The 15,689-nt window shown below is 30.1% G+C and overlaps 1 protein-coding gene across 1 annotated transcript in view; it reads left to right on the forward strand.

Annotated features, from left to right (window-relative positions):
- The window catches only part of LOC106467737 (SLAIN motif-containing protein 2-like), a 58,609-nt gene extending 46,243 nt beyond the window's left edge, over window positions 1–12,366 (forward strand). The window contains exons 10-11 of the mRNA XM_022396639.1: window positions 531–760; window positions 4,483–12,366. Of these exons, the coding sequence (XP_022252347.1) occupies window positions 531–760; window positions 4,483–4,567 (315 nt within the window). The 3' untranslated portion in view covers window positions 4,568–12,366. The remainder of the gene's footprint in view (window positions 1–530; window positions 761–4,482) is intronic.
- Window positions 12,367–15,689: the final 3,323 nt, after the last annotated feature.

Raw genomic sequence — 15,689 nt, forward strand, 5'->3', positions numbered from 1 at the left:
CAACTATCCAAGCTTAATTAATTAATGTCATAACTGACAAAAAATAAGTAATTAATCTTAATTTCTGATTATTAATTGATTATCATATTCCCCTGATCACCTAATTACAGCTATTTATGTGTGTGATAAAAATTTTTGTTGTGCAGTACAATAGCACATTCCCACAAGGCACACATTCTCACCTCTTTGCCTTCCTTCCAGGACATCCCTTACACATACTACTTGGATATTCCTTTCTTTGATGATTAATGATGTTAAACCTTTTAGTTTTGTTAGGCAAGTAACAAAACGATTTGGGTAAACACATTTTTTACCTCTTGCTCTGAACCTACTGGAACCTACTTATTAAACCTATCCTAAAATTTACTGTGGTATATGTTTGTATTATAAATAAACTTCGCAATTTGTTTATAAATTTTGCATAAAATTACTTCCTTTTATATATATTTAAATATTCAGTATTTTAATTGTTTATCACTTTAATCATTTAAAGTATGATTTCAATGTTTATTAATTTATAAATGATGTAGGTTGGCCAAATAAGAAGACAGATTTCTCCAGGATCCAGACAAAGTCCCCGACAGCAGTCTCCATTACAGAGTACCCCAAATCAAAAATTTTTAGTTAGACAACAGTCTCCTTTTGAATCAATTGGCAACACAACACCTTCTCCAAGGAATGCTCCTCCTTCAGCAGGAACCCCTAAATCTGGTCTGCCTCGTCCTTCAAAGATCCCAGCTTCTAAATCAATGAAGCCTAGGTAATATTATGTATTTTATTTTTAGAGTTAAAAAAGATCAAGTGTTAAAGTTAACAGTTTAAAACTCTGCAATAAATTAGAATATAATGTAGTATGTTTATACTTAGTATTGTTATTATTTTATTTACTTCTAAGTAAATTCAGAGAATTTTGTTATTGTAAATTGCTATGTGGGTTTAGTGATCCACCAGACTGAGGTGCTGCATTAATAAGTGCTTAATATATCAAGATATCACAATAACAAACAATAGGAAAAAATGGTTTGGATATTTTCTACTTGCATTTTCAAGTAAGTATCCTTTTAAACAAACTTTCCCCTGATGGGATAGTGGTACGTCTATGGAATTATTATGCTAAAATTTGGGGGTCAATTCCCCACAGTGGACACATCAGACATCCTATTGTGGCTTTGCTCAGAAAAACAAACAAACATTTTAAGAAAATCTGAAACCATACATTTTGCCTGCAGTTTATGAAATAGTCACAGAGATAATGTTGAGACAGTAAAAAAAAGAGAAATTCATGTTAGCTACCTTTTAAAGATGCAAATAGATAGAACTTTTAAAACATAAATCGGTATTTTTCTATAAATTTATGTACATGAAACATGCAAATTTCTCTTATACCCAATAAAAGCAAGAAGTCTTTGTTAAATAGCTACAAGATTAAACATTAGGAATTCAAATGCTGGTAAGCTGCCATCATAGAGCTAAGAACTGGGTTGTAAATTATTTGTGTATGATTAGAATTTGCTATTCTAAATATTATTGGTATCATAACATGACACAGTTATTTTTTTCTTTTTAATAGGTGTTATTAACTACTAAAAAAATTAAAAATCAGTGCCACCTCATGTGAAAACTAGTCGAAGATAGCTTTGAAGATTAATACATCACTTATACTATCCTTACTGTGTTGGTAGACAGAAAAATAGTTTTCGAGGCTTGTACACAGTTACAGACATTACAGAAACCATACTTTTAAACTGTGCAGACATCTGTGATGGCAGATTTTACAAACGTGTCGGTTAAAATATGATGAACCTCTGCAGCAAATGTTGTAATTACAAAGAATGCATTGCAACATTGTAGAATATACTAGTAAATGTTGAGGAAATAGCAAATAAAAATGAAAATAATTTCAAAGTAATTGCTCTGTTCATTTCTTACAAGTATAACATTGACTTACAATGTGCATAAAAAGTTAGGAGTTGCAGAGCTGTCAGTGAATGAACTTATTTTCTCTGTTTCGTGTTTATAAGACACTTGATTGCATTTTCCCCCTTGTTATTATATTAGTAAAAACTTAATTGGTTTCTTATTTCACGTACTGTTAGTTCTGGGAAATAAATAGAACATCATGCTTTTACAAACATTTCAAAATGAGCCAAAAAATACTTTTTAAAAATTTAGGATATTACCGTGCATTGGGTTATTGTATTTATCATTTATTCTTTAAGTGTTTTTATAAAATAACTTATGTTTATGAAAATGTATTTTTGTCCAGTATATTTATAAAACTTTTTTATGTAATTATTGGCCAATATTTCAACTTAATGTTATGATATTACTTTCCACAGAAATGACTTTAACAATATTAAATTTCAAAATAGTGGTTTTTATTTTGATTACATATGAAGATAATTTTGATAGGACATTTTAAAATTTAAATGAACAATATTAAACCTGTAACATGTTAAGTTTGTGTGTTTTAATGATATTTATCAAAATAATACATCAAGAATGATATACAACTGTGTTATTGTACTTGAATTGTGTTGTGCATGATCAGTTCAATTTATGTGGTTACATTTGTGCACTATAATATTTAGCTAAAATAGTCCATTGGTATCCATAGTAATTTACAATATTTAAACAAAACAGCAAAGAAACTTTCCTAAAAAAAGATACAAGTTATGTCATTTCTGTCCCTTTTTTAATACACTCAATGAGGGTTCGAAGCAGAAAATAGGTTAAGTTAAGCCTGCAAGTGATGTTTTAAGTGTGAACAATTGAATCAGAAATGATTCAAATTAAATGTTAAATATGACATCCTACAGAAATAGTACCATGGGAATTTATAATCCTTACAAAATTCAGTTCCTAAAAATATAATGCTTAAAATTTTGAGTGCATAATTAGGTTTTGGGTGAGTTCTCAAAGTGTCAATTATTCACTGACAAATGAAATTTAGAATTTTCAATATCAAAATCCACTAGTTGTGGTTTTGCTCGGTGATGTACACATATCACATGAATTTCTTAATTAATTGCCTTGAAATAGTTGGTTTGGTAAAGAAAAAGCATTTATAAAACAATTCTATTTAAATACAATAATTTGAATTAGATGTTAACACTGTATTCAAATTACTTGTAGATAATTTACTTTTTTAAATATTTATTTAAGCTATGTTAAAGTTTGATCTTTCGTACTATGAGGAAACGTTTTTCTGACACCATGGGGTAAATCTGCTTGTCGCACCAAACGGCTTAAAATGTCAAGTTGGATAAATCCACTGGTCATCACTTCAGTGCACTGTAATATTGAAACAGTGCATGTACTAATTAATATTTTACCTGTACTTTACTGTTTAGAAGAACGTTTGCAAATGTATGAGATTAACTTTCTACATCTATAAAGCATTCAAAGAAATACAACTATTGTTAGTTTTGTTTTCCAATAAAATTGCATCAGGATGTATTCTACATGCCAGTTAACTTTGAATTTTTTATTAAAGTTAGATTTTCTTAATGACATTTTAAAATTAATTTATAGGTAAGTTCTTTTATTCTTGAGTTTTTTTACTCATAATACTTGGTCGACAACAAATGTTTCATGAATCAGTGTTTTGTCACACATCTACCATTTAATTACGGAAATTGTCACTGACCACACTATGTTAAAAAAAAAATATATAACTCACTTTCACACATCCCAAACAAAACCAACTGAATGTGCATGTATCATATCACAAAACATTTCATGCATGTTTTTTTTTACATTTGTTAAAACATTACACACTACTGGATATTAGAAGACAGAAAATTAATGGATTTAAATAAATACAAGTATATTTTGGCATCGTGTATCTCAATGTTTTACTTGCATTAAAACATCCCAAATGTGCCATATATTTATACATGCATATATATATATATATATATATAAACACATGCACCTCTATTTCATTAATTTTTAAAGTTACAATTATACTTAAAAAATACTGTATTTATTCATCTTTTTTTTGGATAATTTTCAATGAAAGTTCATTAATGTTTGGCGTGTAATTTGTTGACTGAAGAGCAATGCATGCTGTTGAATCTTTGTTTGATAGTCTGTTTCTACCATTCTTATATCAGTTTTAATTTTTTTTCAGAAACTTTCCTTCATTATCGCTAAGTTTCAGCATGCTAATAAAATTTCATTGCGTGCCATGTTTGGCACGAGTTTCGCCTACTTGTCTTCCCGACCTTGTAGGTTAAGCATTTGCATTTATTTTATGAAGACTTAACTTTCTTGTCAGCTAATTTCTGATGACAGGCTGTCCCTTCCAGGCCAAAAACTTATGTCAGGTCCATTGAAATAAGCTTGAACATAGCTATTATGTAGATCTGAAAAATTAAAAAAAATAAACAACTTGATGATAAAAAAAACAGAAAAAAAATCTGTTGAGTGTTTTGTATTTGATATACTAGTACATAAAAGAAACTTTAAACTTTACAGGTCAGGAATTCCAGTGCCTTACTCTGGCAGATCAGGATTACAAGAAGACCAGACAGGCGATGACTGGAGTGAAGGGTGTTTCTAGCGATATATTTAGTTATTAACTTGGTGAAAGGGTTAATATTTGTAGGTTTTTACAAGGTTTTATTTTTGCATCTTTCACCATTACTTATTGTAGTGTAGTCAGAAAATGACACGCCTATCTTTTCATGTTACGTACTAAATGACGTATTTAGGCAAAATATTCTAATTATAAACTTATCAGAAAAGAGTTAAGCTCTATTTACACATTCTACAACTGAAAAAGCCTGTATAATTTTATTCTCAAAATAATGTTCAGTAAAGTGATTCTATCAAAATATTGGACAACTGTGATTTGCCAATAGAATTGGGCTTAATTGCAGTGTATTGACTTTAATTAGAAACTGGAGCTTTCTCTGGTAGTAATAATGGTGTTTATTTTATCACCTAAAAAGTTAACTTCAGTCAGAAGTTAATGGTATTCCACAGAAAATGTTTACTGTTTGATCAATAGGTCATTTTACTTTTATAGAAAAGCTGTTAGTTAAATTTTAGTGCATTTCTTTTATCTTTCTCAGATAAAAGAAAATAATAAGCTCACGTACAGAACAGTTGCAGAAATAATCATTTTGGTTTTGATAAAAGTTTTTAATCCATAAATTAACATAGGTAATGTTTTTGAATATTTTGATGCTTGGTTAAAATTATTATTAAGTTTGCTAAAACACCAACAAAAGAAAAAAATTTAAAACTTTTTGCTTTTCTGCTGTTATTTTTAAACTATTTTGGTGAGTTCTAAACAACTGTTCAAGTTTATCCATGCATATACAGTAATTATTTATAACTTAAAGACAGTTAATTTATATGTTACATACTCTTTAGTTTGGTGATAATGGTACTCATTATCTTGGAGTATAATTATGTATTCATCAGCTGCTCAGTTTATAAAATCGTTATTGTTACCTAGATAGCCATCAGGATATAGACCACAGAATTTTTTTTCTATCATTACACCATCATAATGTGTCTTATTAAACACATCTTTGTTACTTAGCTATTCTATGATAGAAATATATTTATTACTATCACACTATTGGTAGTTTTAAGATATTTTTAAATTAAGAATACATATTTTCAAATGATATTTTATAAGAACAACAATTGTGATATTAGCAATTAAATTTTTTGTAAAATCTTTCATGTTGAGATACTATGTTGATAATTTTAGTGTTTTTCCTAAAGGAGAAATTTCAGTCTTTTTTTTCCTTGTTGCTGGTTTGCTGATAAATGATGTGTATATTATAGGTCCTTAAATACTTTCTGATAGGCAATTTAGCTAGATTTGATCATATTTCAAACATATTATGTTTCTTATACATAATGGGAGATTTTAAATTCCTATATACATCTTGTGTCTTAAGTCATATAGTAAGTTATATTTCAAACTTTTTACTAAATCTTTCTGGAATCTTATACTGAAACATTAAAAAACTTTGCAAATACTAAGCCCAAATGCTTCATCCTTTGCTGAATTTCCTTATTTTACTTTTCATAAATTATGAGTATGTAGCCAAAATATTTACATATATATAAATGAAAAGCTTATTAAAATACACCTTTTGTTCCACATTTTAAAATTATGAAAAAAAAATTGTAACATTATCAGGAAGTCAACAGTTATTGTAAGAGAGAAATTATCATAAAGTTAATTTGTTTATAGATAATCTTAAAGCTAGAAAATTGAATTTAGAAACTTTTTTCTAAATATAATCGATTATCAAACTGTACCATAATTTTTTTTTTATATATTTGTAACAAAAACTCTTGATCACAGAATAATGATAATATTTTAATTGAATAAAAGAAATAGCTAGGTGTTGATATTTGCTCTGGAAATACACCTTTACAGAATGTTTATATGTATATCATCTATTTGGTGACAAAATATCTATCTGTTCATATTGTAATAAGAGTTTGTAGCATCATAATCTTATTTTATGTATATTATATTGGTAGAAGTAGAGGTGTAGTATTTCTGTTGCCTCGAGTTATATTTATATATAATTTTCTGGTGGCAAGTCTTGATAAGGATTGAAATGAAAGTAACATTTAATACTTGTTTTAATTTCTATGGTGATCTATGGGCAACAAATATAACTCTAAACATGGTGTACCCATATCAAACATTTATAATCTGATATTCAAGTATTATTTTAAAAGTGAAATAACTACAATACAATGAACTGTAAGTGCATTGGGTACTCATGCAGATGTTGCTGTGTTTGAGGTACTGTATTTAATATACAAGTTTTGCATTATAGGATTGCTAGTCATGGAATTTTCAATGCTTTGCAATGACCCAATAATAAGTTATCTGTTTTTCACTTGGTCAATGATATTATGAATTTAAGAAGAAAGGAAGAAGAACATTGGTAAATGTATGCGAAATGCATAATTGATAAATCATAAAATGTGTGCTATTCTTGGTTTCGACAACATTTATAAGGATGTTTGGTTTAAAATATTACAGTGAAATGAGCTTTTTCTTCTCTTGCAAAATTCTACAAAATTAACTTTCTTTATTTTTTGTTCAGTACGTACCTACGGCTTCTAACGGGGATAGTAGTGCTGTGCATATACAACCTGCAAGAAGTCATATGTATATATATGAATGGTAAAAGTGTGTTTTCCATACTTGGAGAACAGTTATAAGCATGTTGGATTTAGAAAATTATGATAAAATGAGCCTTCCAAATTTTCTTTCTCCTTTTGAAGTGGAGGGAAGCCATTGAACTCATCTGTATACAAAGTGTGTTGTTGTATAATTTACACACTGACAGAAAGAACTACAGTATTGTATATTCAAGCTGTAAATTGGATAATTAAAAACAGTTGCCACACACACTTGGGTAAAGTTATCTTCATAAAATATTTTATATTACTATGTTGCTATTTTTATGCTTAACCTTCTGTTTGAAGTAATATGTACCAGAAAACCAGTTTTTTGTTGAAGTTACACTAAACTGGTTTAAACAAAGTTAAAACCAGTAGCTATTGGTTTAGTTGGTTGGTATTTTTTGGGCACAAATGGTAGAAATGCTATTGGTTTGGTATCATTGTTATATAATCACACACAAAAAAAAAGTTATTTTACATCAAAGTAGAATGCTGAAATTTTCCAGAAACAGAGCTATAACATGCTTACTGTGAAATTGAAAACCTAAATGTTGTATGTAAATTTTAAGGCATTATCCAACCACCAGATTTTAAATTAAAACACCATTTATAACGTATGATCTTTTTTTTCTATATTGTTCTAACTTCTTCAACCATTAGTATTGAGTGAGACACCATTCATAATGAATAATCTTTCTTTTTTTTCTATATTGTTCTAACTTCTTCAACCATAAATATTGGGTGAGAGGCCATTAGGAAAACTTATTGCTGAAAAAATATTATTTAAACACTATTCATGGAAATTTCTGGGTGTGAAACTTTAAAAGAGCTCTACTAGAATAATCTTATCTTTAAGAGGTCAGTAGCAACCTTCTATGTTGCTTTATCCTACTTGGGAATAAAACATTTTTATGACTTGCTAGCTTTAATATACACCCTTTATTGTTTTTTTTACTCTGTTCTTATCCAATCTTTATGTCAGTACTGCTGTGATTTAGAATTTTCATGATCTCTAGTTTTATTATGTATTGCTTACATTTGTGTGGTGTAAAAAGCTCTGTGAGAAAATTTCTAATATTCTCTGTATTTTTTATGGGTGACTTGAGAATTTTTTAGTGGAAATCACTTTACGTACTTGAGATTCTTTAACATCCATTTAAATATTTATTGTTATTTTCATTTAACATGTTAGAAAATGAATTTACTGAACTATTCTATATTTTAAATTTTCTTTCAGAAACTAATGAATTTCTGGTTTTAAGGATTAAATTTTTAAAATTAATGTGAAATTGCCAGATTACATCCAAATTGAGATAGTAAGTCCTCTGCGTACAGAAAGAAGGGTATATATATATATATATGTTATTCCACATCCTGTACACACAGAACTTACTGTCACAATTTGTAGGTATATGTCTTTATTTATATTTATATATATTTGTGTTATATATCAATGGAACTACTGAAAACTCCTGGGATTAACATATCAGAAAGATACACCCAAGTCTTTGAATACTTTACTATTTTTTGTTGCATAAAAATCATTCAAGGTAGTAATTTGGTAATCTATCTTTTGCATTTCTTGCACCCCTGGGTGACTCAGTGGTAAGTCTGAGGGTGTATAATGCAGCTTTGTGCTTAATAATGAACCAAACAAAGTATTTCTGGCAAGTAGGATTTAACCCAGAAGTTATTGCACACCTGGTGAGTGCTCTTTTAACTGAGTAAGAGGGTTAACCCAGTATTTACCACATTCTTCAATCTCTCACAAGCAAGGCCTGTCTTCAGGCCTTATCTCAGTGTTGTTTGATGACCATTAGTTGGATGCCAGTGGTAAATCCATTTTTGAACTTCCTGGGCTTAGGATCAAACCCAAGTCCTTTGTCACACCAGGTAAGTGTTGTAGAAACTGAACTAATAGGGTTAACCTAGTAGCTGTTGTTAGTAAAGCACCTTTTTAATAGCTCAAACTACTAAGGTAATAAATGTGTCGAGTGACAGTTTTCTTGTTATCTTTGTTTTTGAAACTTCTAATTGATTTCCATTTACAAAATTTTCTCAAAAATCATTCATTGTATCCATGCTGAGTAATTGTTGCTTCAATCATTTTCAAGTTTCCACTGTGGATTTTACTTGATTGAACACAAATCCCTTTTAGACTCTTATTGGCTCCTTATCTGTGTAAGCAAATAAAATTAAACAAAGCACCAAATATTAAAAACCGAGATAAGATACCAACAGTAAGTGTTCTGACTTTTCTTAGTACACAGATTCTGATCTGTTAAATCTGCTGGTAGTTTCTGAATTCTGAGAACATATATTTTTATACAACTATCACTTGTACATTGTCTTGTGAAAAAGCAACATTACTATTAATCTAAAGCACTAGCTTAGCTTGTTTGTTTTTTAAATAGTGACCTCACAAAAAGGTGTTTTTCTCCTATTAATGCACAGCACTGAAACATTAAAACAACCTTGTTATGTCTTTGAAGATGTTAGGTTTTTTTGAGATGCTTAGTCATACATCCTTTTGGTGTCACTGATCTTAACATGAGTCGACATTAGGTACTATCAAATTGGCGATGTTGAAAAGGTTTTTTCAAATTGTACAATTACTTCAGCTTTAGCCTTATGACTTTAAATGATGCAGCCCATATATGAATGTGCCATAATATAATGGACATTTGGCACTTTGTAGCTAATTCAGGTTGAGTTTTGTAATGAGTATATTATGCAAATTCAGCAAGAACAGTGTCTTTGAAAAATGTGGTTTTGGTGAAATCTAAAATCACATTATAATAACAGGTTACAAACTGGCATGCTTAAGCTGAAAAGTAACTGGACTTTGATTGGAACTGTCCAGTTTCTTCAGCAAACTTACTCTTTATTTTCTTATATAAAAATAATTAAAATTATAGCAGAATGTGTAGGATTATACACAAACCTTTCTCTATGCTAAAATACCTTTATTTTCAGCTCTTGGCCCTAATACTCGAGCCTTCATCAGACAACAGTCTACTGAGCAATAAATATTTATTTATCTGTGTAACACTGCTTTAAAATAGACATCTAAGCAACAATCCTAACAATAAACGACGTTTGGTATTAAAGTTATTTTAATACAGATGTCAGTTATTGTTACGATTGTTGCTTAGATGTCTATTTTAAAGCAATGTTCCACAGATTAAAGAATTTATATCTCTCAGTACATTGTTGCCTGCTGAAGGCTCCAGTAAGAAGGCCAAAAGCTCACAAATAAGAGTATTTTTTAGTGTAGAGAAAAGTCCGTGTATAATTCTAATCAACCATTAGACAAATTGAAAATCATGTTTAGGTTATAAGTAATTTTTTTTTTTTAGTTCTGGGATGGTGAGGCCATTTTCCTGAATATTGTGGCATTTTGTTCTATTTATATTAAATTAATTGCTTCCATTTCAAACGAGGCCACAAAAACTGTTATGTTAAAGTTGTTATGTGGACTATGCTCCCTACAGGAGTATTTATTTCAAAGTATTTCGATTCTTAGAAGTTCCTTCTCTTTTATTTTTATACTTAACAGTACAGTTGATAGAAGGATTTTTTTTAACTCAAACAGTTTGTCAGAAAACATTATCACAGACCATTGATTTGTTGGTTTTGTAAGTTAACGTTAAACTAATTAACTCAAGTAAAAGAGATCAGCAGTTATTAAGAGATAAAGAACTACGTTTGGACCTTGAATGAAGTCCTTTGAGTTAAAACATTGAGAAAGTTTATCAACTTTGATATTCTTCACTGATGTTGCACTGTACATTAGTTTTAATAAAGTAGAACTCAGTATACATATTAACCAGTTACTACTGTAGAATCAATGATACAAGGTGTTCTTTAGCTGTTTAGGGGATATTTTTTCTATTATTGGGCATGCCTTTTTTAATACATTTTACTAAAAAAATAATTCACATATAGCTACCATTAAATTTTTTTCTATAGTTGCATGAATAATATTTATTAAAATAGGATGATTTTTGTTAAATTTTCTTATTTTTAATACTTTTGTAATACTTTTACAGTTAATTGAACAAATTATGGTGTAAGTCTGTGAATTCATAATTTAAACCTCAAGGTATTTTTAAATTACTTGTCAGAACTTTTATTTATGTAAACAGTCGTTATTTATATATATTTTTTGTTTACCTCTAAAGTTTCAAAATTAAACACGTTTATACACCTTTAGTGTTTAATTAAAACACTTTTTTACGAAGGAAGGAGTAACTTTATTTCATTCACAGAAACTGTCTTTGGTGGTGCTGGTATTATGTTTCTGTTTTGAAGCCCAGTCTATCATTTGATTTACCACTTACCACCAAGTTATACTGTATTTTAGGAATTCCACCTCTCGTCAGTAATCCTAGACTTCATTGAACTTCATATTTATTTTTAGTGTTTTAAACAGCTTGTTTGCTGAATAAGTTAGTAGTATCAATTTCTATATAAATATAAAGTCACTGTAGTGAGTGGAAGACAATTCAAAACACCATACGTATAAGATACACAATTAATTATGTCAAGAAAGCTTTAAGTGTATTTACAATAAGGTTAGGAAAAATAATGTTAACAGCTGTATTACTGTTGAGGGAGTTCCTAGGTTCATTGACATTTTCTAAAATCATCTAACAGTTAAAACTGAAATGTTTTGAAATTTGTAGCAGAATTCTTTGCATTACTTTGTTTTCAGTGAAACTTCAATAATAGTTTGTTTGTTTTTTTATCCATTGTTATAATGAAAATTTTGAAATTCTAGTTTTTTGAAATGTTGAATGTGTGACCAATTTCAAAAGAACTTACTGCCAAAGGATTAATCCACTCACTTCAAGTATTTCAATATTCTAATGTTCCTGTAAAATTGAAACTAAAACCATTGTGTACGTGATGATCTAGATTACTCCCTAACATAAAATTGTATCAGGGCCTTCGGTCTTTATTTGATAAATTATTTTCATTAATAAAAGTAAAAAAAAAAAAAGGTAAATACAATATTTACCTTTATTTGTATATAGAGAAGCTTGTGTAATTAAAAAATTAACTTTTTTCTGTAATCATGTAGGCATGCTCATTGGTTGCTTTGCTTGTTACTTGTATGCTCGTGGGACTGTGGTTTTTTGTACAAAATGCAAAATAAATTGAATAAATTGTTGTTGCAATTTTTATGAGTTTTAGTTTTTATAACAAAAAAAAAAAAGTCCTGGATAAAAGTTTAAGATTTTATACAAAGAAATCATATGCTCGAATAGGTATGAGGATAAAATTAAAGAATAAACAAAGTCTTCCTGTTTAATGTCACGTGGAGTGCAGCCCATTCACTTTTCCTAGTTTTTTTTTTACATCCATCACTGTCCTTTTGGTTTGTTTCACCTTTTATATGCACTAATTGACTTTTAAAATATACTCAATTAATTAGTAAACATTTTTCTTAAAAGACTAATTTGAAAATATGTAAGGTCATGTAAGCTTTGTTTTGATAACCGTACAATTTATGTTTTATACAGTAACTCTACAATGAAAAAGTTACCATGTGGAAATTGTTTAAGTTAGACTTGTTTTATTGTGTTTTTTTAGGATAACTTTATGTTCTGTTGTCGTAAAGATGCCTTTGAATCAATGAATATTACCCATGTTATGCTTAAGCTCTTGCTAAAAAGCCTTTATATTAGCTTAATGAGAAATGTAATATCATATTATATATTACTTAAAAACTTCCAAATTATTATATAATGAAAGGTATTTTTAAGGAAAGATTAGTATTCTTAGAGTAACAAAAGATATAGATAAAGAACTATCTTCTGGAACAATTAAATGTATAAAACGTTTTGAATACCAGGAATGAAGGATTCAAAATTTAAAAACATGGACAGAAAACCTAACTGTGTAGAGTGTAGACTATAAACATTTTGAAAAAGATTATTGATAGTAGCTAAGGTTATTAAGCATTTGTAATTTGCTGCTCTTTAGTTTACTATTCAAAGTATAAGAAATATTTCTGTAACAAATGTGAGCAAATGTCTTGTATAATTACCTTATACAGTCACTTAGGCCTAATCAGTAGGTAATAGCCTTCTTAGTTATTTTGTTGCCATAACCTAATTGTATGATGCCAATATACTGTGTGATTGTATTATTCAAAATAATTGATTAGTCTCCCTGTTATAAATAAAAAATATTAAATTTTCTTGAACCTATTACTACTTTAACTATAAATTTGTATAACAGCTGAAAATACATTGTACATTATACATTTTTGTTTACAGTTTCCTGTTTTCCTAAAAGGTTTGAAAATGTCTTGTGGTTTGGTAATGATTGGTTGAGATGTTAGAATATGCCTGTGATTTATTGATTTTGTGTGCGTCTTTGAGTTTGTGTGGTTGAGAAATGTCAAGTATGGAAGTTATGTTAAACATGCATTAAAAGCATTTGATATAGAAAGGAAAAGTGGTTTAAACAGTGAAGTGTGAATTTTATAACAACATTTTGTTTTGGGTGCAGGTTGGTTCCTGTGTTAGAGCTCTGGATTTTGAAGATGATGGTGCACTGGGTTTGAATCCATGTGATACCATAAAATATTCCCTACACTTGAAGATGTGTGTGCATTATAAATGTGACAGTCAGTCCCTTAGCATGGAATTGGATGTTGGAATGCTGCTGACTGGTTGCTTTCTTTCTGGTCAGAAGATCATAATTGGGGATAGCTGCAGAAATCCTTAGTTACTTTGCCATAAATACAAATACATTTTATTTCTGATCTAACATAACATTTGAGACTATATTAAAAAAACATTTATTAAACTCTTGCCCCACATATTCCATAACACTGAAAAATAGAATTGGAGAAAAGGTTTGGGCCAAAAACAATACCAGTCATTATGTCACTACAGCAGCAACTCAAATACTTCACAACAGAAAGAATATGCCTATTGAATTTGACAAATTACTAGTTCAACTACAAAACTTGAATGGAGCTGGGAACATCAAAGTATTTTTGATAAATATATAACAAACATAACTGGAAAAATTCACCAAGATGTTTTTTATTTGACAAACTTTTGGCCTCAATATGAAACTATCAAGAGGACACGAAAGTTCATTTATTTATATAGTAACTAAATTCAACTCACGTTACAAGTCTCAAAGATAATTCTCTGTCATATAATAGAATTTATTCAGAATAAAGGCTGCTTGGAAAATGTTTTTTGATTTTCTGAGCCTTGAGTGCTGTGAATGTGCAGCTCTCACAGTTTAAAGAGATATGCCCACGATCTATGGTAATGACACAAAAATAAATGCATATACTTTATGGTGTCTTTTTTCCACCACCATTGGTATTCTACTTGATGGCCCTGGCAATGGACTATTTCTCTGTAGTGCATTTATTCCTGCAGTAGTCTTTTGTAATAATGTACTGGGATTGGTTTTGTTCACTCCTCCACCTTAGGACCCATTTGAGCAATTCAGACTGTGGGAGATGTTTGTGAATGACCTAGCATAGGTTCTTGTTTGTACTTGCATCTTTTGAAGGAACCAAAGCAGTTTCTGTAGTGAGCCAGTATGGAGTGGTAACTTTAGGCCATTCAATAGAGGAAAAAGCACACAGCAACAACTTTTTGGCCACCTCTCGGATGGACTGACTTTAGACACAACCACTATATTGGGAGTGACTCAAACTGAGGGATAACCAACCCCCATACCTTCTGGCACTGTAGTGCAATCACGTTGGTTTAGAGTGAATAAGCAAGACTATCCAGGCCCACCCAGAAGTTACATACAACAGCATGGTCCACCCAGGGAATACACACCATTGCAAATGCTGATGTCTTCACCTGGATGCCGTCCAGAATGGGAGGAGGTAAGCTTATTCTTTGCTTGTGAACTGGTGGGGCAGTGGCAAAGGAACCGCCCATACTTTTCCAAGCAGCAAAGAGCAGAGCTATTGGTTTCAGCCAATGGCTCATCACATGCCAGTCAACTCGCAATACAACTATTTTACCAAGCAGCAACGTAGGGAAGGTTATCAGTACCAGCTGTTGGATCAACAAGTGGCAGATGCTGTAGCAAATATTCCAGAAAACTGATGGATACCAAGACTGGCTTGACCACCACCATATACAGTAAATTGCTTGCACCAAAGAGTTTAATGGTCAGGCCAGCTCTGTCAGGGATAGGTGGAGCTTGTTTTGTACCTGTGAGGGTACAAGGGTGAGAGATTGAATTCTTGTTTAACACAGGAATTACGAGAAAATTAGCGAACCTTGTGACCTTTCAAGTCCTCCAAGTGAGACCATCACTCTGACCAGTGAATGCCAGTAGTTGTTTGGAGGTTATTGGCATGAAGCAATGTAGCTGTCTGCGCAAAAAAAAAAAATCAAGTTGATAAGCAGCCTTCTAAGATCTCTTCATCTTTTCCCATTTAATTTTGGTGATAAGTGCCCACTCTAGAAAGTGTATGTATGTATATATATATATATATATATATATAT

The sequence above is a fragment of the Limulus polyphemus genome, unplaced genomic scaffold, assembly GCF_000517525.1.
Source record: "Limulus polyphemus unplaced genomic scaffold, Limulus_polyphemus-2.1.2 Scaffold83, whole genome shotgun sequence".
Lineage (NCBI taxonomy): Eukaryota > Metazoa > Arthropoda > Merostomata > Xiphosura > Limulidae > Limulus > Limulus polyphemus.